Source organism: Chiroxiphia lanceolata, chromosome 30, assembly GCF_009829145.1.
Source record: "Chiroxiphia lanceolata isolate bChiLan1 chromosome 30, bChiLan1.pri, whole genome shotgun sequence".
NCBI lineage: Eukaryota > Metazoa > Chordata > Aves > Passeriformes > Pipridae > Chiroxiphia > Chiroxiphia lanceolata.
Genome location: NC_045666.1, coordinates 2,062,980 through 2,086,018, shown reverse-complemented (window position 1 = coordinate 2,086,018; position 23,039 = coordinate 2,062,980). Strand labels below are relative to the sequence as shown.

Sequence of the window (23,039 nt, the reverse complement as noted above, 5' to 3'; positions counted from 1 at the left end):
CGAAGCCCCGCCATTGCCAGGGCCCGGCCGCGTGGCGCTCGGCCCCGAGGGGCGGGGCTTGCGCTGACTCCGCCCATGGGCCCGCCCCGGTCACGCCCCCAGCCCCCGTACCGGCGGTGCCGGCGGAGCCCCGTCCGTCCCGCCGTGACCCCGGGGCCGGGGCGAGCCCCGTCCGTCCCGCCGTGACCCCGGGGCGGGGGCGAGCCCCGTCCGTCCCGCCGTGACCCCGGGGCCGGGGCGAGCCCCGTCCGTCCCGCCGTACCCCAAGTCTGAGCCCCGGTCCCGGTGTGTCCTGCCGTGTCCCCGGTGCCAGCCCGGGCTCCTCTGCGTCCTGTCCCTGGTCCCAGATCTGGTCCCGGTCGTCCCTGCCCCGCCCCGGTCCCGGTCGTCCCTGCCCTGCCCCGGTCCCGGTCCGGTTCCTCTGTGCCCTGTCCCGGCCCCAGCCCCGGCACCACCGTGTCCTCGGTCCTGGTCTGAGCCTGAGCCCTTCCTGCCGTGCCCCGGTGCCAGCCCCGGCTCCCCCGCCCCGTGTGGCCGGTGCCGATCCCCGGAGCCAAGGAGGACTCACGGCGCGGGTGTCCGAGGTGCTTTATGAGGGCGCCCGGGCCGGCGGGCGAGGGATGGGGGGGTGGGCAGGGATTCCCGGTACCGGCAGGGAAAGGGAGTCCCGGGGCTCCAGGCCCCGGGGGAGGCCCGGGGGGGTCGGGCAGGGTCGGGGACAGCCCCGACCCCGCTGCTGGTTCCAGTTCCACACGTATTTATCCACCTGCCCCGAGGCTGCTCCTGGCAGGGGCTCCGGTCACAGGGCGAGCACGGAGGGGAACACGGCCCCATCTGCGGGGACAGAGGGGGTCAGGGGGCGCAGGGAGGGGGCACGGGGAGGGGCAATGGGGGGGCCTTACGCTTGGGGCTGCTCTGGCTGTCGGGCTCGGGCACCTTCCAGTCCAGCTTTCGGCCCTTCTCGTAGAGCCCCTTGAGCACCTTCCGGAACTCCTCGGGCTCCGAGCCCTGCGGGCTCAGCTCCAGGTACTTGCGGTAGAGCCGCAGGGCCGTCTGTGCGTCCTCGATGCTGTCGTGGGTTTCTCCCTGGATCTTCAGGTCTGGGGGGAGACCCCTCAATCAGGGAGAGGCCTGGTGGGGACCCCCGGGGGGGTTTATGCCCCTGCTCCCGCCCCTCCCGGATCCAGGAGTTTGGCCACTGACCCAGGAAGTACCAGGCGAGGAAGCGCAGGGAGATCATCCTCTTCCTCGGGATGTGGAACAGGTACACGGTGTCGATCACCTGGTCCTTGGGCACCTGGAGAGCAGAGAGGGTCCTGCTGCCAGGGCAGGGGGGCTGCCGTGGAAGGGAGGGTTTGCACGGCTCCTGCCCAGACCCAGGGGAGGGAGGGGGCTCAGTGCTGTCACCATCAGGTTGATGACACGGAAATCCTTCTGCAGCCCGTGGCCCACGAACTTGACGCCCACGTCGATGAGGAAACGCAGCTTCAGGTAAGTGGATTTGAGGGTGGTCAAGTGCTTGGAGGAGATCTTGGCATCCAGGTCTCCCGGCTTGATCCCGGAGTACTGGGTCAGGTAATCCACCACCTGCAGAGACCAGGGCCTGTGGAGGTGGGCTGGGAGGGCTGAGGGGCTCAACCCCCTCCCCAATTCGCCCGCCAGCAGCCTGGGCAGGGGGCTATCATTGCAGGTGCCCCTCCATGGAGAGAGACAACAGAGCACACAGGTGTCCAGGTGAGGTCACCACAGGGGACACAGGTGTCTGTCACCACGGAGAGCACAGGTGTCCAGCTGAGGTGACCTGTCACCAGTACAGTGGGTGCCTGTCCTCCCTGGGGGTCTGGGGAACTGCACGAGGCCAGGTGGGTGCCCCGTACCTGCTCCTGGGTAGAGATGTAGTCATCAATGAAGGGGACCCCCTCGTTGGGGCCCTGCCCACGCACGCAGGTGATCCGGGCCACCGACATCTGGCTGGGCTTGATGGTGGATTTGGTGCCATCGCTGCGCAGCTCGGCCTCCTCCTGAGACAGGGGACAGGGGAGGTGGTGACCCACTGTCCCCAGCCCCAGAATCACAGAATATCCGGAATGAGCCCAGCTCCTGGCCCTGCACAGGCCCATCCCCAACAGTCACACCATGTGCCTGAGAGGATCATCCAAATGCTCCTGGAGCTCTGGCAGCCTTGGGGCTGTGCCCGCTGCCCTGGGGAGCCTGTTCAGTGCCCAACCAGCCTCTGGGGGAAGAACCTTTTCCTGAGATCCAACCTAAACCTCCCCTGACACAACTTCAGGCCGTTCCCACAGGTCCTGTCACTGGTGACCACAGAGATCAGTGCCTGCCCTTCCGCAGCCCCTCACAGGGAAGCTGCAGACCCCGATGAGCCTCCCCTCACTGAACAGACCAAGCACCCCCTCAGCCGCTCCTCATACAGCCCCTGAGGGGCTGCCCTTGTGCCCCAGCCCCCCCCAGCCCCCGCCCCAGGGACCCCCGACCTCGTTCAGCGTGACGAACTCCGCGTCCAGCCCCACCAGGTCTCCCGCCTGGGGCATCTCGCTCAGCATGAGGGGGATGAAGGTGGCGTGGCACTTGCGCTGCTTGCGAGCCAGCGAGGCCTCTGCCAGCAGCACGCTGGCCTCGATGGGGTTCTTGACTGCAGGGAAAGGGGAAGGAGCTCAGTGGGGAGCCGGCGGCGCCGGCCCCGCAGCCGCCCCCGCCGCAGCCACTCACTGACGAGGTTGTACTTGGCGTTGAGGTTCCTCCGGGCGTAGTAGAGGATGGCCGGCACCTTCCAGCTCATGTCGAACTGCACGGCCTCGCACTGCAGGGAGGGGACAGTGCGGGGCAGCCCCGGGGCCTCCACGGGGTGCCCAAAGCTGCGGTGTCACCTCAGAACTCACCTTGTCCACGGGCTCGATGAGGAAGTCGTTGAAGAGGTACCACTGCTGGTGTGTGACTCCCTGTGGGGAGAGGCACAGGCACGGCCATGAGGGCCCCCCCCAGGCAAGTGCAGTGACTCCTCTGCCCAGTTACCAGGGAAAGAGGGGTGTGACAATGCCATGTGGGAACCCCCGCCCTTCCTGGGACACCGTGGGGAAATCCCTGCTGCCCTGGGTGGTGACAGTGCACATGAAGTGTTCGGGCTGGACAGGCTCTGGGCTCTGCCCAGCTCCTGACCAAAACTCCACGGAGATGCAAGAGATAAGAGACAGGGATGGAGCCTTGACACACTCTGGGAACTCCTGGCTTGGGCATCTCCACCAGACAACAGGACTGCCCAGACCAGCCCTGTCCTTGGGAAGGGAGATGACGTCCCTGCCCTTACCTGGAAGTACAAGGAAAGCTGGCACCGTGCCCGTGGCCAGGAGGAACCAGCCTCAGAGTGTGTGGGAAGAGGGTTTCTTCAGCCCTTCCCTCCCCGTGAGGGGCCCAAGCAGCTCTTTGCTGTTCAGGGCTGCCTGGCACGTTCAGCCAAACACTCGACACTTGACTAAGAGACTCTGGAATGGGACCGATGCCCTGGGCAGCAGGACCCCTCGGGATGGCTCTGGGGAGCCAGCAGGGGACACAGTCGTGGGGGTCCCGCAGGGTCTCACCTCCTTCCGCTGGTGGTAGGTCTCTCCCACTTTGATGTGCCCCACCAGGCTGCCCCCCGTGCGGGAATCCAGGATGTGGACGACGGTGGCCATGAGATCGTAGATGTACACGGACTCGGGGTCATCTGTCGGGCTCAGCTGTGGGAGGAACCAGCCCAGGGAAGTGACTGAGTCCCCTCCAACCCAAACCCCGGCACTTGGATGCGCTGTCACCACCAGCCCCGAGGTTTTCTTGCTCCCCCGAGGTGTCTCCGAGAGATCCTCGTCATCTCTTGGCCACACGGGCTCGGCAGAAAGCGGTTCTGAGGCAGCTCTGCTGCCACAGCCCCGTGAGAACACGGCCACGGAGCCCCACAAGGAGCTCGTCAGCCTTTACCTCATCGGTCTCGCTCCAGTTGCTCACGTCAAGCTCTTTGCTCTTGGTCAGCCTCATCTTGATGGCGTGAGGGATCCAAATGTTCTTCAGTTCCTCCACGGAAGCATACGAGTGCCCCGTGTCGGGGTTCCCCAGATCCTGCCTGCACAGAGAGTCATGGAAAGCTGAGGCAGAGGGGGACATAAGATGTCATCCCGGCCAACTTCTTCAGGGCAGGATCCCCACCCATCCACTCCCCAGCTTACTCCTAAACCTCCTGGGGGAGCTGCCTGGAGCAGGACTGTGGCAGAGGTGCTCAGCCAATGTCAGCCACCAAAGGCCAACGTGGGTTTGGGGCTTTTGTCATTTAGAAAAGGGGAACGAGGATGGGGGGCTCAGAAAGGGATCACCAGGTGGGTCACAAAGGTGTCTGAAGGGGATGTGGTGCAGCCTCAGAGCAGAACAGAGACTGTTCCAGTTCAGAGCCCCCAAGGAGCCACAGACAGGCAGGTTATCAAATTATCATTATTAAATGAGAAATGGCCCAGAGAACCACCCAGGAGGTGTCACTGCTCAGAGCCACCACCCCAGGAACAGAATCACAGAATCTTTGAGGTGGGAAAAGACCTCCAAGACCATTGAGTCCAACCTGTGCCCAATCCCCACCTCGTCACCCAGCCCAGAGCACTGAGTGCCACATCCAGGCCTTCCTTGGACACCTCCAGGGATGGGGACTCCACCACCTCCCTGGGCAGTGCCTGACAACCCTTTCCATGCAGAAATTCCTCCTGAACGGTCACCTACCACTCTCCAAGAGAGATCTCCTTTCCCTTGGTGATGTCGAAGCCTCCTCTCTTCATCATGGCTTTCTGAAAGGAATACTGGCAACGAAACACAGGCAAGTGTCAGCAGGTGGTGACAGGCCAGCCCTGGGGACACGTGTTTCCAGCAGGGAAAAGACAGGGATGTTTAAGTCGGTGACAGGGAAAGTGACAGTGAGGGAAACCCAACGTCCCAGGTGCTCCAGGGAGCTGGCAGGTCCCGGGGGACTGGGGGAATGGCAGTGACTCCTGCAGTCACACCAGCTCTGTCACGACAGGAGATCTCGTCTTTTCCAACTCCAAACACATGGATCATGCTACAGGCATGACCAAACACCGCCACATCCTCTGGGAACACAGCTCAGGTGGAGGGAGAGAGGCCAGAGACAGCGAGACCAGAGTGAAAACCTCCTCAGGGCCGGGCACCGCAACCCCCGTGAGCCGGGAGAACAAGCCCCAAGTGTCTCCCCCACCTCAGCCTGTGTCTTCCAGAAATCTGCCTCCTTGGAGCTGTTCACCTCACAGTTAATGACCAGGACATCTGGCAGGCAGCGGATGTTCCGGGTCTGCACCTGTGGAGGGAGCAGGAGATGGAAGTGGGGCAGCTCTGGGAGCCTGGAGAGGCTCGGGTTGGGTTTGGAACACTCAGCCCTCCACCGGTGCCTTTCCCCGCAGCGCTTCCTCCTCTCCCCGGCTGCATTCCTGGTAGCTGGGGGTACTCCCAGGACAACTGAGGCAGGGAGCAGCCTGCTCCATCAGCTCCCAGGGGGTTTCTCTCTGCCCCCTACCCCGGGAGGATTCAGTCCTGGGAGATGAATTCACACAGCCCAGGAAATACCCCACGGCACATCGGCTGCCAGCCGGGCCAGGAACCGAATCTCTGGCACCCGCTCAGGAGGTTCCCCAGTGACTAACGGAGAAACTGCCCCCCTCGTGCCCATCTCCTGCAGTCCCTCATGCCCGTGCCCCCTCCTGGGCTCACCGTGGGCTGGTACTTCTCACAGTTCTCACACCAGGCCTGTGTGTTCTGCTCCAAGCAAATGCTTCGCTTCAAAATTTGGGCAAACTCATAATCCTTGGCTGGTTTTTCTGAAGGGAGAAAGGATAATAACGTCACCTTCCAACACACAAAACCTTCACCGACTTAGCTCAGCCAAACCTCTGGGGTTTTCCTCACAACCACCAGCCAGAAGGTCAACCCCCAAATCTGTCTTTCTGTAGCCAAAAGCTCGGCTGGTTGGAAACCCAACCCTAGACCCGAGGCTGCCACAGCCTGGCAGCTGCTCACTGCAGGTGTGTTTCACCTGGAAAAGTCAGGGATAACAAAGCCCACCCTGTCCCCAGTGCCTGGCCCTGCTGTTACCAGTGCTCTCGGGGTAGGAGAGGGTGAAGAGCAGCGTGGAGGACACTCGGACCGTCTCCTTCCCGCAGCGGCACATGCTGCAGTTCTCCATCTCACAGCTGAAGAGCTGCCCGATGACAGAGTCCCCTGAGGACCCAAAGCTGCTGGAAGAACAGAGCACTGGGGTCAGCAGGATCCCAGAGATCCCTATGGGGGCCCACGTCTCGGGCTGCACAGGGCCAGCTCCCAAATTCCAGCAGCTCTTGGGGAACCGGCCATTGGGTTTCCAGAGCTGGTGTCCTGTGAGCAGCCCCAGCCCCTCCAAGCCCCTCTGGAAGCTCCAGCTGGTGTCCTCTGTGAAGCCTCAACCCTCCAACCAGGTTTGGCTTCAGACAAAGGCTCAGCATGGGATTCACACGCTGCCATAGCGCAGCCTGCGGCTTCGTGTATTCCCACGGACCACTTGGGGCATTCCCACGGAGCCCTCAGGGCAGGCATGAGTGGCAAGAAACCTTCCCAAGGGATGGGTGTGGTCTCTGGGAGCCAGCCCTGCCCCGGGCTCCATCGCTCCCCGTCCTGTCCCCGTGCCAGGGCCTCACCTGGTGCCAGCCCCCCGGTACGCCTGCGGCCCCTCCTGCTCCTGGGTTTCCTGGTGCAGCTGAGTGAGGATGAAACGGTTCCAGCTCTGAATCAGCCGCCCCAGGTTCACCTTCCCCGTGGCTTCATCCGAGTCAGCCAGGATGAGCCCCAGCGCTGAAGCCTCCGGGATCGTGCGGAAAGCCCGCAGGAAGTTGCTTCCCTGGGGATGGGGCAAGAGTGTCAAGTGACAGGAGTTTCCACAGTGCCTGACACCGGCACCACCCGGCTCCTGTTCCCCTGCAATCCCCGTGACCCTCCCAGGCAGCCCAGCCCACGACAGACCTGGCAGGGATCTCCTCGGGACAGGTCCAGCATATGGAAGAGCAGGCCCAGCTCACAGCCCAGGCAGAATTCCTTCTGGCACAGGTGGTTCTGGACCAGGCAGCGGACGGGCTCCAGGAAATACAGCACCTGGCAGAGACCGAGCAGTCAGGGGGGTCCCGGGGCCGTGGTGGTCCGGGCAGGGCTGGGGCGGCTCCCACCTGGATCATACAGTTGCAGTAGGCATTGGGAATGTGGGGCTCCAGCCCTGCAAACAGCGTCTTGTTGTAATGCTTGAAGTCAAAATCCTCCAGCCCCAGCTTGGAGTATTTGATGGTGACCTGAGCGGAGACGTGACGTGTTAAACGAGCACCTTCCCACGCCGTGGGACCCCCATGGGACAGCTGGTGCACCCAGGGGTGTCCTTGGCCATGGCCAGCCCAGCCTCGGGACCCCCAGCCAGCCCCAGAGCAGCCCCCCGAGGCCACCACCTTCCTGTACTTCTTGGCCACCCTGTAGAGATGTGGCTCCTCCTCCCGCCCGATCGGGGACTCGGGGACTTGGCTGAAGTTGTCAAACTCGTTGTCCATCTCCTTTAACCGATAAGGAATCTGAGGTGGGGAGAGAAGGGATGAGCAGCTGAACCCTGAGGTGGAGAGAAGCCCCACGTACTGACACAAGCAACTCCTGGGCTTTCCTGCCTCCCTGAATGAGCAAAGGGATACACCAGAACGGAGTGGGGCCCTCCCTGGACCTGCACGAGGGCTCCACACCTTCCTTCTCACAGGGATTTGTCACTGTGGGAAACTACAGAGGCACCGTGGGCAGTGTTTTCCCAAGGGTGAGGGACATGCCATGAACCTCCCAACCGGACAGCTCAAGCCTTCCCTGTCACAGAGCCAGGGAGAGATGGAACTGGGAAAACTGCCAGGCTGCCTCTGCTCAAGAGACGCTGACACCTCCAAACTATACACCTGCAACATCCCACGGGAATTCTGCCTCCCATCCCTGTCCCTGAAACCTCGGAGATCGCTCAGCACGCAGCAAGCTCCACCCTCCTCCAACCTGCAGAGCTCCAGTGCTGGAAACACCACCCCACACCCTCAAAACCCCCTGCTGAGAGCGGGTACCTGGTTGCGGAGCTTGGTCCTGGGGTTTGGGGCGTAGCCAATGAATCCCACTTTCTTCATGGTTCGCAAAATCTCGGGATCTACTGGGGGGGCTCGCCTGCAAACAACACCCCCCGAGTCAGAGCAGCATCTCTTACCCACCCTGAGGCCTCCTGGGTGTGCTCAGGGACCCACCCTAAGGGTGGTTGGTCCCGAGTGCTCCCCCTCCTCAGTCCTTCCCCAGGTTCATTTTCCAACCCAACAAACCCCCTGGGTGATGCCAGGGCAGGGTGGCAGCGCTGAGCACAGGCGGCTCAGAGACAGGCAGAGGGAAAACAAGAGTTCCCACACAGGCAGAACGGAGCTGGGATCCCACTGGGATCTCCTCATCAGCAAGACTGAGGTCTGACTGTCTCCCACCGTCCTCACACCCGCCCAGTCGCTGCCCCTCGGCCATTCCCATCCACTGCCAGGAACTCATCCGGCACTTCCCAGGGCAGGTGAGGAGGAAGGAGAGGTTGTTTTTCCCGGGAGGGGCTGGGAATTACCGCGGTGCCGGGGCGGAGTTGGCGGCGGGCCAGTCGGAGAGCAGCGCGTCGCTGGTCAGCGGCACCGGGATGAGCGAGAGCGGCACCAGGTCCTGGTTCCAGTCCAGGTGTGGCAGCGTGTCCACCATGCAGGGCAGGGCAAAGTCAGTCTCCCGGGAGTAGGCGTTGAAGGTGACCTCGGGGGAGTCGGCCCAGAGGTGGACGCAGCCCTCGGAGTCGCCGAAGGCCAGCGCCTGTTTGCTGGCAGACACGTCGAAGGTCATGATGAGGGGCCCCACCGTGTTCACGTGGAAGATGTCGGCGGGGTTGGCCAGCCCGGTGGGCTCGCAGAACTGGCACTGGCCTGTGGGAGAGCAAGTGCAAGGACAACTCCAGCCCAAGTCCTGGCCCTGCACAGGACAGCTCAACAATCCCACCATGTGCTGAGAGCATTGTCCAAACGCTCCTGGAGCTCTGGTAGCCTTGGGGCTGTGACCACTGCCCTGGGGAGCCTGTTCAGTGCCCAACCACCCTCTGGGGGAAGAACCTCTGCCTGAGATCCAACCTATCCCTTCCCTGACACAGCTCCAGCAGTTCCCTCAGCTCCCATTGCTGGTCACAGAGAGCAGAGATCAGAGCTGCCCCTCCCGAGGAAGTTGTACACAGCAACGAGGTCTCCCCTCAGTCTCCTCTGCTCCAGGCTGAATCCCCTGGGATTTGACCCCGAGCTTGGGGATGCCGGGACCACCACCCCAGTACCCCCAGGGCCGCAGCTTCACACACCCGTCTGGGAGATGATGGCCAGGCGGGACGTGTAGGTGGGGATGAAGCGCAGGAAGAAGGGGTCGATGTGGACCTGCAGGGGGGTGGTCGCCCGCATCATGCGCAGGTCGTAGACCTTGAGGAAGCGGTCGCAGGCCAGCCCGTTCATCCGGCTGGAGAAGCCGCAGGTCACCAGGAGGTTCCCGTGGACGTCGAAGTCGGACAAGCTCCCGGAGTAGGCGTCGAACTCGTGCTCCACCACGAACGTGCGCAGGTCGCGCAGGGACACCTGCGGGGGGACGGTGCTGGTGCCAAGCGCCCGCTCCAGACCCCTGGAGCTCTGGGAGGGGACAGATCCCAACTCCAGGGCACCCTGTCAGGTCAGACGGGGCTGGCATTACCTTTCCCGAGGTGTGCCCGCAGAAGAAGAAACGGTTCGATTGCCTCATGATGGTGATGCCGGGGACCTCCACGGTGTACTGGGAGGGAAGCGGGATGAGCAGGGATGAGGCCTGGAGCAAAGCTCCAGGGAGCAGCCCCCGGCCCAGACGTACCTTCTGCGTCTCCTGGACAGTGTTGAGGTCGATCTCGAGGACGTGGTTCTGCAGCCCGGCCACGAGCAGGGTGCTGCTGTCCGTCAGCAGGAGGCTGTGCATGTCCTCGGACTCATCCATGCTGTGGGAGAGGACAGGACACCCTCACGCTCCTGCCTGGCTCCAGGAGGCAGCAGGGAAGGGGTGGCAGGGAGCAGAGGGGCCAGGACCGCCCCCCAGCACAGGGGCAGCAGGGGGAGGACTCACAGGTAGTCAAAAATGATGAGGCCGCCCCGTGACATGTACTTCAGGTTGGTTTTGGTGAGGAAGAGGACGCCGTTCTCCAGGCTCTGGATCTGGCGGATGTCGTCGCTGCTGTTCACTTGGAAGGAGGAGTATCGCTCCAGCGTGGGGCCGAAGAAGGAGGTGGCATGGCCCTAAACACAGAGGAGCAGGGACATCACAACCCACCCCACGTCCCAGGGATGTGACACAGGCGAAGGTCGCTTTGTCCTGCGCCAGCTCCCAGGAGGAGGCAGCTACCAGCAGCCTCACAGCTCGGCCGGACTACGGGGGGATCTCCTGGCCCCCCCTGGGTGCTCCAGACTGTGGGAGGCTGGTCAGACTTTTCCCTGGATGCAAACACCAGTAAGGAATCAAAAGAACCATCAGTCCCACAGCCGTGACTTGGGAAGCAGCAGGAGGCCCGTGCTCCGAGAACTGACATGGGCAGATAAAGGGGGAAGGGTTTTAAACTAAAGAAGGAGATTTAGATGGGATTTTGGGATGAAATTCCTCCCTGTGAGGGTGAGGAGGGGCTGGAATGGATTTCCCAGAGAAGCTGTGGCTGCCCCATCCCTGGAAATGTCCAAGGCCAGGTTGAAGCAGTCTGGGCTAGTATGAGGTGTCCCTGCCCATGGCAGGGGGATGGAACTGGATGATCTTTATGCTCCCTCCCAACCCAAACTATTCCACGATTCCATCAAATTCCCTGCCCCCTGGAGGTTTCCCTGCAGTGACCTCCCCACCTACCCCGTGGTTCCCAATCCACAGCATCTCCTCGTGCAGGTCGAAGTGGGACACGGAGACGGGCACCCCGACCTCGGACACGGCCGTGTGGAGCTCGCTGTACATGCCCTCCATCAGGTGCACTGACTCGGGCACTGGGATGCCCTCCAGGGACACCCCCTCGGGGTCCAGCTCCACCAGGCTGGGGTTGAGGTGGGGGTCCAGGACGGGGTCCAGCGCCGGGTGCAGGGGCGGCGCATACTCAGCCAGGGAGGGGTTGAGCCCTTCGAAATTCATGGTGAATCCCGGTGGCCTCTGGGACAGAAAAGGAACTGGAGGTGGTTGGTCAGGAACACCCAGAGCCACCGGTTCTTGGAATCGGTGACTCCGGGGATGGGAATGGCAACTGGAATGTCCAGTGAGTGCGGGGTGCAGGGCTCTGCCAGGACACCGAGGACACCGGGGCTGTAAAGTCCCTCCCCAGGACACACTCAGAGCCCCGTCATGGCCGTGAGGAGCCTGTGGTGGCCCCTGGGCCAGGGGGAACCAGGCAGTGGTCCCAGGACACCGGGTAGCCTCCCCGGGGAACCGGACAGCGGCCCCAGAGCACAGGAAACTGCCTGGGCAGACGGGAAGCAGCCCTGGGGTACCGGGCAGCCTCCCCGGGGCACGGGGCAATAGTCCCAGGCTGCCCGGGAAGCCGAGCCCCGCCCGGTACCGGCAGCTCCCGGGGCACGGGGTAGTAATCCCAGCCTGCCCGGGAAGCCGAGCCCCGCCCGGTACCGGCAGCTCCCGGAGTTCGAGGTCCCGCCCCGCCCCACCCCCGGGGACTCCGGGCTAAGCTCCGTACCCTCCGCCCTTATCTCCGCGAGCCGACACCGAGCGCGCCGGCGGTATCGGCGGCAGCAGCCCTGGGCGAGGCACCAGGTCCTGGCCCCACCGGACCCGGCCCTAGCGGCCGCTCTCTCCGAGCTCGGGGCGGCCGCCACCCTCCCTCTCCCGCGCCCGCCGTTACCGAGCCGCCGCCGGGGCCGGGGCCGCGCTACCGAGCTCGTCCCGCCGGGGCCGGGCCGGGCCGGGGCCGCTCCCGCGTCGCCACGGCAACCGCGCCCCCCGCCCGCCAGCCGGCCAATGGCAGCGCGGGGCGCCTTGCACGGGCCAATCAGCGCCCGGGAAGGGCGGGACTAAGCGGCGCGGCGGGACGGGGCGGCGGAGGGGCCAGAAAGGCTGGACGCGGCCGGGGCGGGGCGGGGCGGGGGAGCCCCGGGGGGACCCCCCAGCTCCCGGGTGTTTCGCTGACCCCCGGGCGCTGCCGGTCGGTGCGGCACCTGCGGCGGGCCATGAGCTCCCACGGATGTCACGCAGCGTCCCCGGACCCCCCACTTTACCCCACGGGGTCCCACCTTGTTCTCTGACTCCCCGAACACCCCACGGTGCCCCATAGTGCCCCATGGGGTCCCGCCGCGTGCCCTGGCACCCCGCGGGATCCCAAAGTGTCCCCAAGTACCCCACAGTGTCCCTCGCACGCCCCTGGCATCCCACCGTGTCCACTGGTGTCACGGAGCAGCCCGTGGCATCACACAGCATCCCGCGGGGTCCCACCCTGTCCCCCAGCACCCCACGGGATCCCAAAAGTGTCCCTAAAATCCCCACAGTGTCCCACGCTGTCCCCAGCATCCCACTGCGTCCCACTGTTCCACGGAGTGTCCCACGGAGTTCTACAATATCCCAGGGGTCCCACCGCGTCCCGTGGCACCTCACAGGATCCCAAAGCTTCCCTAAACGCCCCATAGTGTCTCACGCAGTCTCTTGGCATCCCACACATCCACTGGTGTCCCACGGGGTCCCGCAGGGTCCCAGGGAGTCCCTGGGGCAGCGCACCGCGGTGCTGAGCCCCACCGGCGCCGGCCTCCCCCGTGTCTCCCCTCCCAGACCCACGGCAGCCCCGCCGCCGGTGTCCGTGCCCGGGGAAGGCCGGGGGCAGCCCCGCCGGGCGGGAGCGGGAAGCGCCGGAGCCGCCCCGTCGGGGCCGCCGGGATTGCGGCGCTGCGGGTAGCACGTCCCGGCCCGGCCCGGAGGGGACCGGGGCTGCGGGACCCCGGGGGCGCGAGGGCGAGGCGAGCCCCGCTGGGACCCCCGAGGCCGCGGGGAGCCGCCGGCTGATGTCCCGGGGAGGCCGGGGGACACGGGGGACACCGGGAGGGACACCGAAGAGACCGCGGGGACACACGAGGAACACCGGAGGGGACACGGGGGGACACAACGGGGGATCCACCGAGGTGACACCGCCGCGGGCTCCCCGGTGCGCTCGTCGGGGGCAGCCCAGGTGCACCCAAGGGAGGTCCCGGTGCCGGTGCAGGTCCCTCCCATCCCGCTGGGCGCGGAGCCGCCAGGAACTGCCCCGGGTTTTCCTGCCCGTCCCGTCCCATCCCGTCCTGTCCCGGTGGGGAGCGGGGCCGGGCGCGGCCAGGGGACCCCGGCCCGGTATCGGTTCTGCTTTCGAGGGAGGCGATTTCGCAGTAACGGGGGGCGGGAGCCACCTGCCCCGGGGATTCCCCACCTGCCGCCGCCCCATAAGTAGCCGGTGGCAGCGCCGGTGGTGGCATCGACCGGGAACGACCGGGAATGGCTCCGCTGCGCCGCCTCTGCCTCTGTCTCTGCCTCCCGCTGCTGCTGCCGCCGCCCGCGGCTCCGGCCCCGGCCCCGGCGTCCCGCGCCGACTGGGCCGCCTGTAAGATCCTCTCCCGGGACCTGTCGCGGCTGCTGGCGACCGTCAAAGAACCGCACCCGGTGCTGGTGAGCGCGGGGGGCTCGGCCAGGGGGACCGGGGGGTTACGGGGGACGGCGGGCACCGGGAAGTGCGGAGCATCCAGGTGGGAGGGGGGGTCCCGAGGGTGCGGGGGGCCCGGGGGACGTGGAGAGCCCACTGACCCCCTGCTCCAGGAGGAGATGCAGCTGAGCGAGGAGGACCCCCAGAACTGGCCCCCCCGGATCCTCTGCAGTGACGCCTGTGACCCCCCCACACTGGACACCAACAACACGGTACGGGGGGCTGTGGGTGCTGGGGGGCTGCAGGGACAGGGGCCTGCGGGGGCTGCAGGGAGGCTGAGGGAGGGCTCTGGGGCTCTCAGGGATGCACCTTGAGGTCCCAGGGGTGACTAGGGGTCCCAGGGAAGCTGAGGGATATGCCTGGGGGTCCCAGGGATTCTGAAGCTGTCCAGGTCTCCCAGGGATGCCTGGGGGTCTCAGGCATGCTGAGGGATGTGTCTAAGGGTCCTGGGGATGTCTGGGGGTGCCAGGGATACTGAGAGATGCACTTGGAGGTCCCAGGGATGTTTGAGGATCCCAGGGATACTGAGGGATGCACCTGGGCTTCCCAAGAGTGCCCAGGGGTGTGGGAGGGTCCCAGACCCCCATCTCACCCCCCTGGCCCCCGCAGCGCTGCCTGCACCGGATCCTGCAGGCGCTCCAGCACTACCGGGACCTGCTGGGCTCTGACATCTTCAGGGAGCAGCCCCAGCCCCAGCTGGAGACCACGATGGACCAGCTGCTGGGCCTCGTCCAGGTGAGGGGGAGGGTGGGAGCCCCGAGGGAACCCGTCAGGGGACGCAGGCGCCATCAGCTGTGGCCCTGGACCCCCTGACACCTCTGTCCCCGCAGCAGGAGCACGGCCACCCCCCCCGGCACCCCATGGACCCCAGTAACAACTGGTCTCACGGGCTGCTCCGGCACCTGGCCCTGAACAGGCTCCGCTCCTTCGCCGCCGTCATGAGCCGCGTCTTCACCCACAGCGCCAGCGCCCGCTGAGCCCCGGGGCTCCCGACCCCCCTATTTATTCCCTCCCTCTCGAGGGGTTATTTATGTGCCGCATTCCCTATTTATCTCGGGTATTTATGAGTTTCTAATAAAGCTCTGGAGGAGACAAGCGGCTCCCGCGTGCGGCGCAATGGGCGGCACGGGCGGGGGGGTGGGAAGGGGTTTATTTACAGGGGAGGGGCCGGGGGGAGTCACTGGAAGTCACTGGCGTCGATGTGGAGCGGGGGGAAGTCGGTGGAGGCGAAGAGGGAGTTGACAGTGGGCAGAGCCAAGTCCTCGGGCTGTGGCAGGAACGGGTCACGGTGGCCCAGGAGCACGGCGGCACCTGGGAGGGGAGGGGGGACGGGTCAGTGCTGAGGGGACACCTCTGGGACCCCCAGGTACAGCCCTTAGAACCCCTGGGATCCCCAGGTGCATCCCTGAGAATCCCAGGGAACTCCAGACACCTCTGGGATCCCCAGGTGCATCCCTCACCCCAGCACTCACCTGCCAGCCCAGGGTCCATCTGGGGCCTCCCATCCAAGCTTTCTGGCATGTTTGGCATCAGCTCTGCCACCTCCAGTGTCTCCAGCGTCCCTGAGCCTGGCTCCAGCGACTGCAGCAGCTCCTGGATGTTCTGGCTCCTGGGCAGCAGCTCCAGGTCCCTCAGCTCTGGTGGCAGCATCTCCTGGCCCTCAGTGACCTGCAGTGGCTCCACAGCCCCTGGTCTGGGCTGCAGCATCTCCGTGTTCCCAGCTCCCAGTTGTTGCAGCATCTCTGTGTTTCCAGCTCCCACATGTTGCAGCATCCCTGTGTCCACAGCTCCCAGTTGTTGCAGCATCCCCGTGTCCACAGCTCCCACTTGTTGCAGCATCTCTGTGTTTCCAGCTCCCACTTGTTGCAGCATCCCCGTGTCCACAGCCACTGTCCCCTGGTCCCCCGGCAGCACCTGCAGTGTCCCCAAGTCCCCTGGTCCCACCTGCAGCATCCCCACCCCCCCAGGCAGTACCTGTATAGTCCCCACAGCCCTTAGTGCCACTTGCACTGTGTCCTGGATGCTGGGGACCACCTGCACCACCACCTCTGAGCCCTCTGATCCCACCTGTGGTGGCTGTGGTGGCTCCGGGCACTGGGACCCCGACTGCAGCGTCCCCAAGCCCCCGGGCTGCAGCATCCCCAGGCTCGTGGCCACCACCTGCAGCGTCCCTGGGCTCACAGCCACTCCCTGAGGTGTCCCCAGGTCCTCTGGCTTGACCTGTGGTGTCCCTGGGCTCTGGGACTGTGGCAGTGTCAGGCCACCATCCCACTGTGTGCCCTGTCCTCCGGGCTGCAGCTGCAGCGTCTCCAGGTTTTCGGTGGCAACCACCAGCTCCTCTTCCGTCTGCCACGACTTATTTGCCTGCCTGGAGGGAGAGACAGAGGGTCAGGATCAAGATCAGGGTCAGGGTCAGGGTCAGGGCATCCCCTTTCCTGTGGGGTCCAAGCCACCAAGTCCAGGACCACAGGGAGATGGGGGACGGGGAAGGGGGACCGAGGCCTCCGCTGCCTCACCTGGAGGACACACGGATGAGGCGCCGTCTCAGGTATTTCTCCGGCTCTGTCAGGTTCCCTGGGGGAAGAGAGGAGGATCAGAGGGGGTGGGTGGCAGGTGCTGCCCCTGCTCTGTGCCGTGCCAGGCCGTGCCATGCTGTGCCGTACCCTCCTGCCGCTGGCTGTAGTAGGGCCCGAAGGCCTTGTCTCGGGGGATGTCGGGGTACAGGAACTGGAGGGGGTTCTCGGGAACGTTCTCCTCCATCATGATGTGGTAATCACGGATGATGTCGGGCAGTGCCAGGGATGCCAGTTCGGCCGCCGTGTAGGGATCCACCGAATGGAAAGTGGGGGATCCTGCGGGGCCCCCCAGGGGTCAGTGCCCAGGGCGGGCTGAGGGGCCGGACCCCAGGGCTGTGGGGGTGCACTCACCACTCTCAGGATGCTCCACCCAGGTGCAGGTGACCCCCCCCAGGACGCTCTCGCTGAACCGGACCAGGAATGTCCCTGTTCTCTTCGACTTCAGCAGTTTCCTCTCTTTTTTCCGGCTCACGAAGCCCAGGATGAGTCTGGGGGAGGCACTGTCAGCCCCTGCAGCCCCCGGGCCCCCCCAGCCCCCAGCCCTGCTCCTACCCGTCCTTCCAAAGCTGCTTGAGGTGCTCCTGGAGCAGCCCCAGGATCCCGTCCAGCCAAGCCCAGAAGGAGAAGCCGGCACCGTCCTGAGGGAGAGGGTGGGTGAGAAGGGCTGGGGGGGACAGGGCCACGGGAGGATGGGGGGGATGAGAGGGCAGGGTCATGGGGGGATGCCGACAGGGGCGACAGGCTCTGCTCACCTTGGAGAACTTGGGCCAGGCCAAAGTGCTCTCTGGTGATGGCTTCGAGCCTTCTAGGCGAGAGCAGGGTGAGCAGGGGGACGGCACAGCCCCATCCCCGCCGTGTCCCCCCCGGGGGTCAGGGCTGGCTCCCAGCCTTACCAAAGAGCTTCTCAGCCAGCATGAGGAGGTGGTCCCGGCTCAGCCCCCTCTCTGCCACACTCTCAAACTGCCAGCTCAGCACCTCGGCCAGACGGTGCCACGGTGCCGGGGGCGGCGCCGAGAAAATGTTCTGGTCCTGCGAGACAGGGGGTGAGCAGGGACAGGGACATGGGGTAGGAACAGGGATGGGAGAGGGATCAGGGGATGTGGATGTGTGGCAGGGGATGGGGATGTCCACTGGGGAAAAGGATGGTGTCCAGGGGCTGGGACAGGGACCAAGGGACAGGTACGGGACAGTGATCAGGGGATGGGGGTGAGACAGGAACCAGGAAGAGGGCACGGGGCAATCAACAGCAGGAACAGGGACCAGGAACCTGGCACAGGATGGAGATTAGTGAGGAGCAGGGAGGGGGACGGGACAAGGACCAGGACAGGGGGGCACGGGGCAGGAGATGGCAGGGGTGGGAACACTGGGGGGCAGTGCAGGGCTGGGGGGTCCTGCTCGCCTTGGGGTCAGAGCTGAGCATGTTGAACCAGAGGATGGAGGCCCAGGCGCTGGAGAACTGGTTGTTGTTGGAGATGATGACGAAGGGCAGTGTGGAGGTCTGTGGGGGGTGTGGGGGGTCAGGCTGGCAACCCCCAGTCCCCCCAGCATCCCCCAAGCCCTCCAGCCTCCCCCAAGCCCCCCAGTCCCCCTAGGCCCACCCAAGCCCCCCAGCCCTCACCTTCAGCTCCAGCTCCAGCCCGCAGTAGGCGTAGGCCAGTGTGAAGGTGATGAGGTGCAGCTCCTCTGTCACAACCAGGGGACTCTGTAAGGAGGTGGCACTGTGGTCACCACGTGGCCCCGGCCCCCCCCTCCACCCCACAGCCCCCAGCCCCGCACCCACCTCGCCAGCACCTTTGCTGCCCTTGCCAGACCTGCTGTCCTTCTGCTCCTTCAGCGTCTGTGGGGCAGGACAGAGTCAGCCCGGGGCAGGGGTCGGGGCTGGGCGGGGGTCCTCGCCCCGCTCTCCGCCCCGGGGGTCCTGGGGGTCTGGGGGGGCCCCTACGAGGTACTGGAAGTCGCAGACCAGCCCCTCCTGGGGACTGTCCCCGGCCAGGAGCGTTTTGCTGCTCGACGTCAGGATGTTGAACTTGCGAAACCTGCGGGGCAGAGAAGAGGCGGCGGGCGGGGGGTCCCGGACCCCCGGGCAGGGGGGGCACAGCCCTGTCCACCACCTCCAGCGCTCGCCTGGCTCTCACCCTTTGACCTTGGGGGGGTCCCTGCAAGAGAGAGCGGGGTGTCAGCAGGGGAGCGGGACCCCCGGGGGCGGGCAGGGGCTGGTGGGGGTCCCGACCTGTCGATGTGGATCGTGGCCTCCATGCGGTGGTTGCGGTCGTGCAGCCGCACGAGCAGGCGGGCGCGGGCTGAGAACTTGCTGCCGGTCCGGAGCACGAGCGGGCGCTTCAAGGGGTTGGGGGTGCTGGGCTGCTGCTCCACCACGAAGGCACTGGGGCACAGAGGGGGGTCAGGGTTGCCCTGGTACCGTCCCGGCCCCACCCGTGCTGCCCCCACCTCTCAGAACTGTAGGATACCCTGAGCTCACAAGGGCCCACAAGGGTCAAAGTCCAGCTCCTAGCCCTGCACAGGACATCCCCAAAATCCCACCATGCACTGAGAGAGTTGTCCAAACACTCCCCAAGCTCTGGCAGCCTTGGTGCCGTGACCACTGCCCTGAGGAGCCTGTTCAGTGCCCGACCACCCTCTGGGGGAACAACCTGTTCCCAATATCTAACCGTGACGCAGCTCCAGCCATTTACATCCCCTTTCCTACCTCTTCAGCAGGTGCGTGAGCTGCTCCTGCAGCCGCTGCTCCAGGAGGGGGGTCTCTGCTGTCAGTGGGTCCCTCTCGTAGGTCACCTTCTGCCGCAGGTCGCTCAGCGCCCGGAGCAGCTGCCGCAGCTGGAACAGCCCCTGGCCCAGCCCCGTGAACCTGCGGGTGCCCCGGGGCTCAGTGGGGGCCGGCTGTGACCCCCCGTGCCCCCCTCTCACCCCGGCCCTACCAGGTCTCCAGCGGGCGCAGGTTGGTGTCCATGGGGGCCCCCAGGCACGAGCGCTGCTGCCGCTCCCGCCAGTCCCCCAACTCCTGCTGCAGCAGCTCCCGCAGGGTCTCGCTGCGCCCCAAAAGCTGCTGCATCTGAGCCAGCACCTCCTGGAGACAGACGTGGGTCTGAGCAGGGGGTGAGGAGCAGCCACGGCCCCCCCAAGCCCAGTCCAGCCCCCCCTCACCCGCCGCTGCTGGTCCAGGTTCTGCAGCTTGGCCTGGAGGGCTTGGAGCTGCCGGGCGTACTGGGGGTCCCTGCTCCTGTCCTGACCTGTGGGCGGGTGGAGGGCTCGGGGGTCTCAGGGGGGGCACAGGGCAGTGCCATCCCCCCTCTCCCCCGGGATGGGGCTCACCTGGCTGGTAGTGCACCTTGTAGCAGAAGTCAAAGGCGTCCTGCAGGTCCTCCAGGTGCCGGAAGGCGCGTTCGGCCTCCTGCGGGCAGAGGGGGGTCAGGGGGGCCCGGGCAGCCCCCGGGGGCCTGGGGGCCCGGGGGGGTCCGTTACCTGCAGGGCCGTGTGGAACTCGGCCAAGCGCCGCTGGATCTGCTGCTCCCGGCCCCTCTCCGGGGGCGCGGTGGGCGCCGGGGATGACCCCCCCTGTGGAGACACGGGGTGTCAGGCAGCGGCCCCGGGACCCCACGGGGCGAGGGGGGGACACCCCTGCCCTACCTGCCCCCCCGCCTGCCCCAGGCGTAAGATCCGCTGCTCCTCCTGCAGCAGGTTGGCCACCAGGTTGGCGAATTTCTCCGGATTCTCCTCGAACTTGGCCTGTGGAGGGGCAGGGGGGGGTCAGCAGGGCACAGAGGCCCCCCCGGCCCCTCTCCCTCAGCCCCCCACCCTGGCCCTGATGCCCACCTGGAGGTCCCGGTGGGCCTTGCGCAGGTTGTGCTCCAGCATGAAATCCTCGTGGCTCTTGCCCAGGCTGCCCAGCTGCTCCGAAAGGAGCATCAGCAAGGAGTGGAAGAGCATCCGGGCGTGGGAGGAGAGCGGCTCGGCCGCCTGGCGCCTGCGGCACGGTGGGCTCAGCGCTGGCACGGCCCGTGCCCCCCCCGGTGCAGCCCCCCCAGCCCCGGCCCCCCGTTACCAGTTCTGGTCCTCGATCCAGGCGGCCAAGCACTGGCGCACGGCCATGGGCAGCTCCGAGCCCGCATAGAGCTGGTGCACCTGCTCCAGGTACGTGTTGGCCAAGCCCTGCACCTCCTGCCACTGTGCCATGCTGGGGGGCGAGGGGGGGTCAGGGGGGGCCCCGAGGACCCCCCGGCCATTGCACAGCCGGAGGATGTGGAACCGGTGCCCACGTGCCCCGACCTGGCACACCCGCACCCCACGTACCTGCAGCACGGGGGTCCTGGGGGTCCTTCAGCTCCGGCTCGGCCCCAGGTGATCCCGGGGGTCCTTCTGCTCCGGGTAAGGGTTGAGCCACGGTGGGTTTCCCACTTGGGGCAGGGGGCACACGCCCCACCCCGACCCCACCCCGAGGGCCCCCTGCACCCCCTGTGCAGCCCCCCCAGGCTCCTCCCAAGGTCCCTCTAGCCTGGTCCCCCATTGCACCCGCAGGGATCCCGAGAGTGGGTGCCCCTAAACACCCCTCGCCCCAGGGGGACACCCCCAAGGGGACACCCCCAAGGGACCACCCGACAGTGATCCCTGCGTGCCCCCGCCGGGACCCCCTATCTGTGCCTCCCTCCCCCGGGAGCCCCCGTCCCCCGGGACCCTTCGGAGCCGCCCCTGTCCCCCGGGACTCCCACCCACCCAGGACCCTCCGTCCCCCAGGACACCCCGGGAACGACAAGACCGGCCGGGACCTCCCCGAGACCCCCCTGGACCCCCCGAGACTCCCGAAACCCCCCGAGACCCCCCGCTCCCGGACCCACCTCGGCCGCTGCCGGCTCAGGAAGGCGCGGACGCCACACCCACTCCTCCTTGATTGGCGGAGGGCGGCGGTGAGGCCACGCCCCTTTCTGGATCTGCGCCGTGATTGGTGAAACGCGACAGCGAGGTCACGCCCCCTCGAGCGGAGACTCAGCGGGTTCCACATTTCCCCGAATTGACGTCACGGGGTAGGCGTGGCCAGAGGGGGCGTGGTCAGCGAGGAACCGTCGGGGGGATGGAAACGGGCGGCCCGAAACGGGAGTGGGGACAGGGCATGGGGACAGGGACAGGCCATGGGGACAGGGACAGGCCATGGGGACAGAACTGTGGGGACAGGGACAGGGCATGGGGACAGGGACAGGCCATGGGGACAGAACTGTGGGGACAGGGACAGGCCATGGGGACAGGGACAGGGCATGGGGACAGGGACAGGCCATGGGGACAGAACTGTGGGGACAGGGACAGGCCATGGGGACAGGGCAGCGGGGACGGAGCCGCAGGGCCTGGAACGCTGGGCAGGACAGGGACAGGGACAGAGCAGCTGCCACCACGTGGCTCAGCAGGGCCACCCCGCGGAACCAAGGTCCCTGTGCCCCAGCGCAGGGTGACCCTGCATCGATCCCACAGGGACAGGGACACGCCGCCAGCTGCCGCACGTGGCCTTTATTCAGACGATGATGGCGGAGCCGCTGTGGGCGGTGGGCACTGGCGGGGGGTCCCCGGCGGAGGTGAAGTACCCGATGAGCGCCCGCACCCCAGCCTTGAGCCCCGGCTGCAGCCCCAGCTGCACCCCCACGGCCACGGGGCCGCCGAGGCTCCCGGTGAGCGCGGCCAGCCCGGCGTAGCCCAGGTCCTCGGTGGCCTCCAGCGCCCGCTCCGAGGCCACGGCCCCGCAGCCCTGGAAGGCGAAGTAGATGCTGGTGCCCAGGTTGTAGAAGATGCTGACGCCCGGCACCCACTCCAGCACCCGGTGGGCTTCCTGCTCCCCCGGCGGGTTGCAGGCGTCCTCAGCTTCACCCTCGTCCTCCCGCCGGCGCCGGGACAGCCGGTGGCACAGGGACAGCCAGGCCCTGGGGACCCTCCCTGCCGAGGGTGCCGTGGGCTGGGCGCCGGGTGCAGGAGTCCGGAGCCGGGTGGGATCCACACAGGCAGAGCCCCCCGGCCGCGCCAGGCTGAGCAGGAGCAGGGACAGGGGCTGGGGGGCCGGGGCTCCCCGCACCCGTGCCAGCCCCCGCAGCAGCGCTGTGGCTGTGGGGGTGCCCAGCTCCCGTGCCAGCCCCAGCGCCTCGGCCTCGGCCTCGGCCACGCAGCCGGCCCCGTTCAGCGCCAGCACCAGCGCGGCGCGGGCCAGGGTGTGGGGCTCCGGCGGCAGCCGGGCAAAGCCGGGCAGGGCATTGGGGCCCAGGTCCTGGCACGGGACCCCCTGTGCCTGCGGCGGGACGGGACCCACCAGCTCCGCCAGCAGTGCCTGCACCAGTGCCCGGTCACCAGCACCCAGCCCGGGGTCCACGTTGTCAGAGAGAGCGACAGCGGGGCCGAGGAAGAGGAGTGGGAGGAAGAGCAGAACCCAGGGCATGGTGGCAGCTCCGGGACTGGCTGTGGAGGCGGGAGAAGGGCAGAGCCCCGTCAGCCCCCCGCGGCCACAGCCCCCCGTGACCCCCCAGTGTCCCCAGCTCACCCGCTCACCGCTGTCACTGCTCCTTGCCCTGGCCAGATGCCACTGTCCTTTGCCCCGTGCGGCCCCTGCGGCCCCTTTATAGCCACTGTTATCAGGGGGTTGCGACACGCGGGGCCCGGGGCAGGGACAAGGACCAGGGACGGGGCACTCCCTGTGG

The 23,039-nt window shown here is 66.5% G+C and overlaps 4 protein-coding genes across 12 annotated transcripts; 1 reads left to right on the top strand and 3 right to left on the bottom strand.

Annotated features, from left to right (window-relative positions):
* Positions 1-571: 571 nt before the first annotated feature.
* On the bottom strand, positions 572-12,014 carry PAN2 (poly(A) specific ribonuclease subunit PAN2). Of its 4 annotated transcripts, none has more exons than XM_032713443.1 (26): positions 11,966-12,014; positions 10,975-11,265; positions 10,210-10,379; positions 9,964-10,084; positions 9,811-9,888; positions 9,431-9,698; positions 8,669-9,011; positions 8,142-8,238; positions 7,503-7,622; positions 7,233-7,352; positions 7,033-7,161; positions 6,711-6,910; positions 6,133-6,275; positions 5,752-5,858; positions 5,243-5,341; positions 4,753-4,829; positions 3,970-4,111; positions 3,594-3,731; positions 2,898-2,957; positions 2,728-2,818; positions 2,493-2,650; positions 1,878-2,021; positions 1,408-1,587; positions 1,204-1,297; positions 903-1,100; positions 793-834 (listed from the first exon to the last, which is right to left on the bottom strand). In XM_032713443.1, the coding sequence occupies exons 2-26, from the start codon at positions 11,245-11,247 to the stop codon at positions 800-802; spliced, it is 3,585 nt and encodes a 1,194-aa protein (XP_032569334.1). In that variant the 5' UTR covers positions 11,248-11,265; positions 11,966-12,014; the 3' UTR covers positions 793-799. The 4 variants fall into 4 exon arrangements, with proteins under 4 accessions (XP_032569333.1, XP_032569336.1, XP_032569334.1 ...); XM_032713444.1 differs by lacking the exon at positions 11,966-12,014 and adding an exon at positions 11,801-11,819; XM_032713442.1 differs by lacking the exon at positions 11,966-12,014 and having other exon boundaries at positions 572-834; positions 10,975-11,247.
* Positions 12,015-13,575: 1,561 nt separating this feature from the next.
* Positions 13,576-14,757, top strand: IL23A (interleukin 23 subunit alpha). The gene is made up of 4 exons (XM_032713464.1): positions 13,576-13,740; positions 13,894-13,992; positions 14,390-14,515; positions 14,611-14,757. The coding sequence occupies exons 1-4, from the start codon at positions 13,576-13,578 to the stop codon at positions 14,755-14,757; spliced, it is 537 nt and encodes a 178-aa protein (XP_032569355.1).
* Positions 14,758-14,911: 154 nt separating this feature from the next.
* On the bottom strand, positions 14,912-21,242 carry STAT2 (signal transducer and activator of transcription 2). 6 transcript variants are annotated; one of them, XM_032713449.1, is made up of 25 exons: positions 21,207-21,242; positions 20,665-20,730; positions 20,417-20,548; positions 20,188-20,338; positions 20,002-20,100; positions 19,837-19,929; positions 19,687-19,765; positions 19,519-19,604; positions 19,293-19,441; positions 19,064-19,222; positions 18,587-18,739; positions 18,492-18,512; positions 18,299-18,392; positions 18,137-18,193; positions 17,975-18,058; positions 17,756-17,854; positions 17,250-17,385; positions 17,109-17,158; positions 16,909-16,994; positions 16,706-16,844; positions 16,444-16,633; positions 16,297-16,354; positions 15,587-16,148; positions 15,253-15,520; positions 14,912-15,091 (listed from the first exon to the last, which is right to left on the bottom strand). In XM_032713449.1, the coding sequence occupies exons 3-25, from the start codon at positions 20,545-20,547 to the stop codon at positions 14,958-14,960; spliced, it is 3,078 nt and encodes a 1,025-aa protein (XP_032569340.1). In that variant the 5' UTR covers position 20,548; positions 20,665-20,730; positions 21,207-21,242; the 3' UTR covers positions 14,912-14,957. The 6 variants fall into 6 exon arrangements, with proteins under 6 accessions (XP_032569340.1, XP_032569342.1, XP_032569341.1 ...); XM_032713451.1 differs by having other exon boundaries at positions 15,253-15,496; positions 15,629-16,148; XM_032713450.1 differs by having other exon boundaries at positions 15,253-15,507; positions 15,640-16,148.
* A 454-nt stretch (positions 21,243-21,696) lies between these two features.
* Positions 21,697-23,020, bottom strand: APOF (apolipoprotein F). The gene is made up of 2 exons (XM_032713528.1): positions 22,883-23,020; positions 21,697-22,800 (listed from the first exon to the last, which is right to left on the bottom strand). The coding sequence occupies exon 2, from the start codon at positions 22,778-22,780 to the stop codon at positions 21,872-21,874; it is 909 nt and encodes a 302-aa protein (XP_032569419.1). The 5' UTR covers positions 22,781-22,800; positions 22,883-23,020; the 3' UTR covers positions 21,697-21,871.
* Between the last annotated feature and the right edge of the window lie 19 nt (positions 23,021-23,039).

Bases quoted from the DNA above. Each gene is read 5' to 3' on its own strand.
- PAN2 (XM_032713443.1), bottom strand. From the start codon at position 11,247: ATGAATTTCGAAGGGCTCAACCCCTCCCTGGCTGAGTATGCGCCGCCC. The intron at 9,012-9,430 runs GTGTGTGAAGCT...GCTCTCCCACAG, and splicing joins GGCCATCATCTCCCAGACGG to GCCAGTGCCAGTTCTGCGAG. The intron at 7,162-7,232 runs GTGGGAGCCGCC...GGTCTCTGCCAG, and splicing joins ACTGCAACTGTATGATCCAG to GTGCTGTATTTCCTGGAGCC.
- IL23A (XM_032713464.1), top strand. From the start codon at position 13,576: ATGGCTCCGCTGCGCCGCCTCTGCCTCTGTCTCTGCCTCCCGCTGCTG. The intron at 13,993-14,389 runs GTACGGGGGGCT...TGGCCCCCGCAG, and splicing joins CACTGGACACCAACAACACG to CGCTGCCTGCACCGGATCCT. The intron at 14,516-14,610 runs GTGAGGGGGAGG...CTGTCCCCGCAG, and splicing joins AGCTGCTGGGCCTCGTCCAG to CAGGAGCACGGCCACCCCCC.
- STAT2 (XM_032713446.1), bottom strand. From the start codon at position 20,547: ATGGCACAGTGGCAGGAGGTGCAGGGCTTGGCCAACACGTACCTGGAG. The intron at 17,159-17,249 runs GTAAGGCTGGGA...CTCGCCTAGAAG, and splicing joins GCTGGCTGAGAAGCTCTTTG to GCTCGAAGCCATCACCAGAG. The intron at 16,355-16,443 runs GTACGGCACAGC...CTCTTCCCCCAG, and splicing joins CTACAGCCAGCGGCAGGAGG to GGAACCTGACAGAGCCGGAG.
- APOF (XM_032713528.1), bottom strand. From the start codon at position 22,780: ATGCCCTGGGTTCTGCTCTTCCTCCCACTCCTCTTCCTCGGCCCCGCT.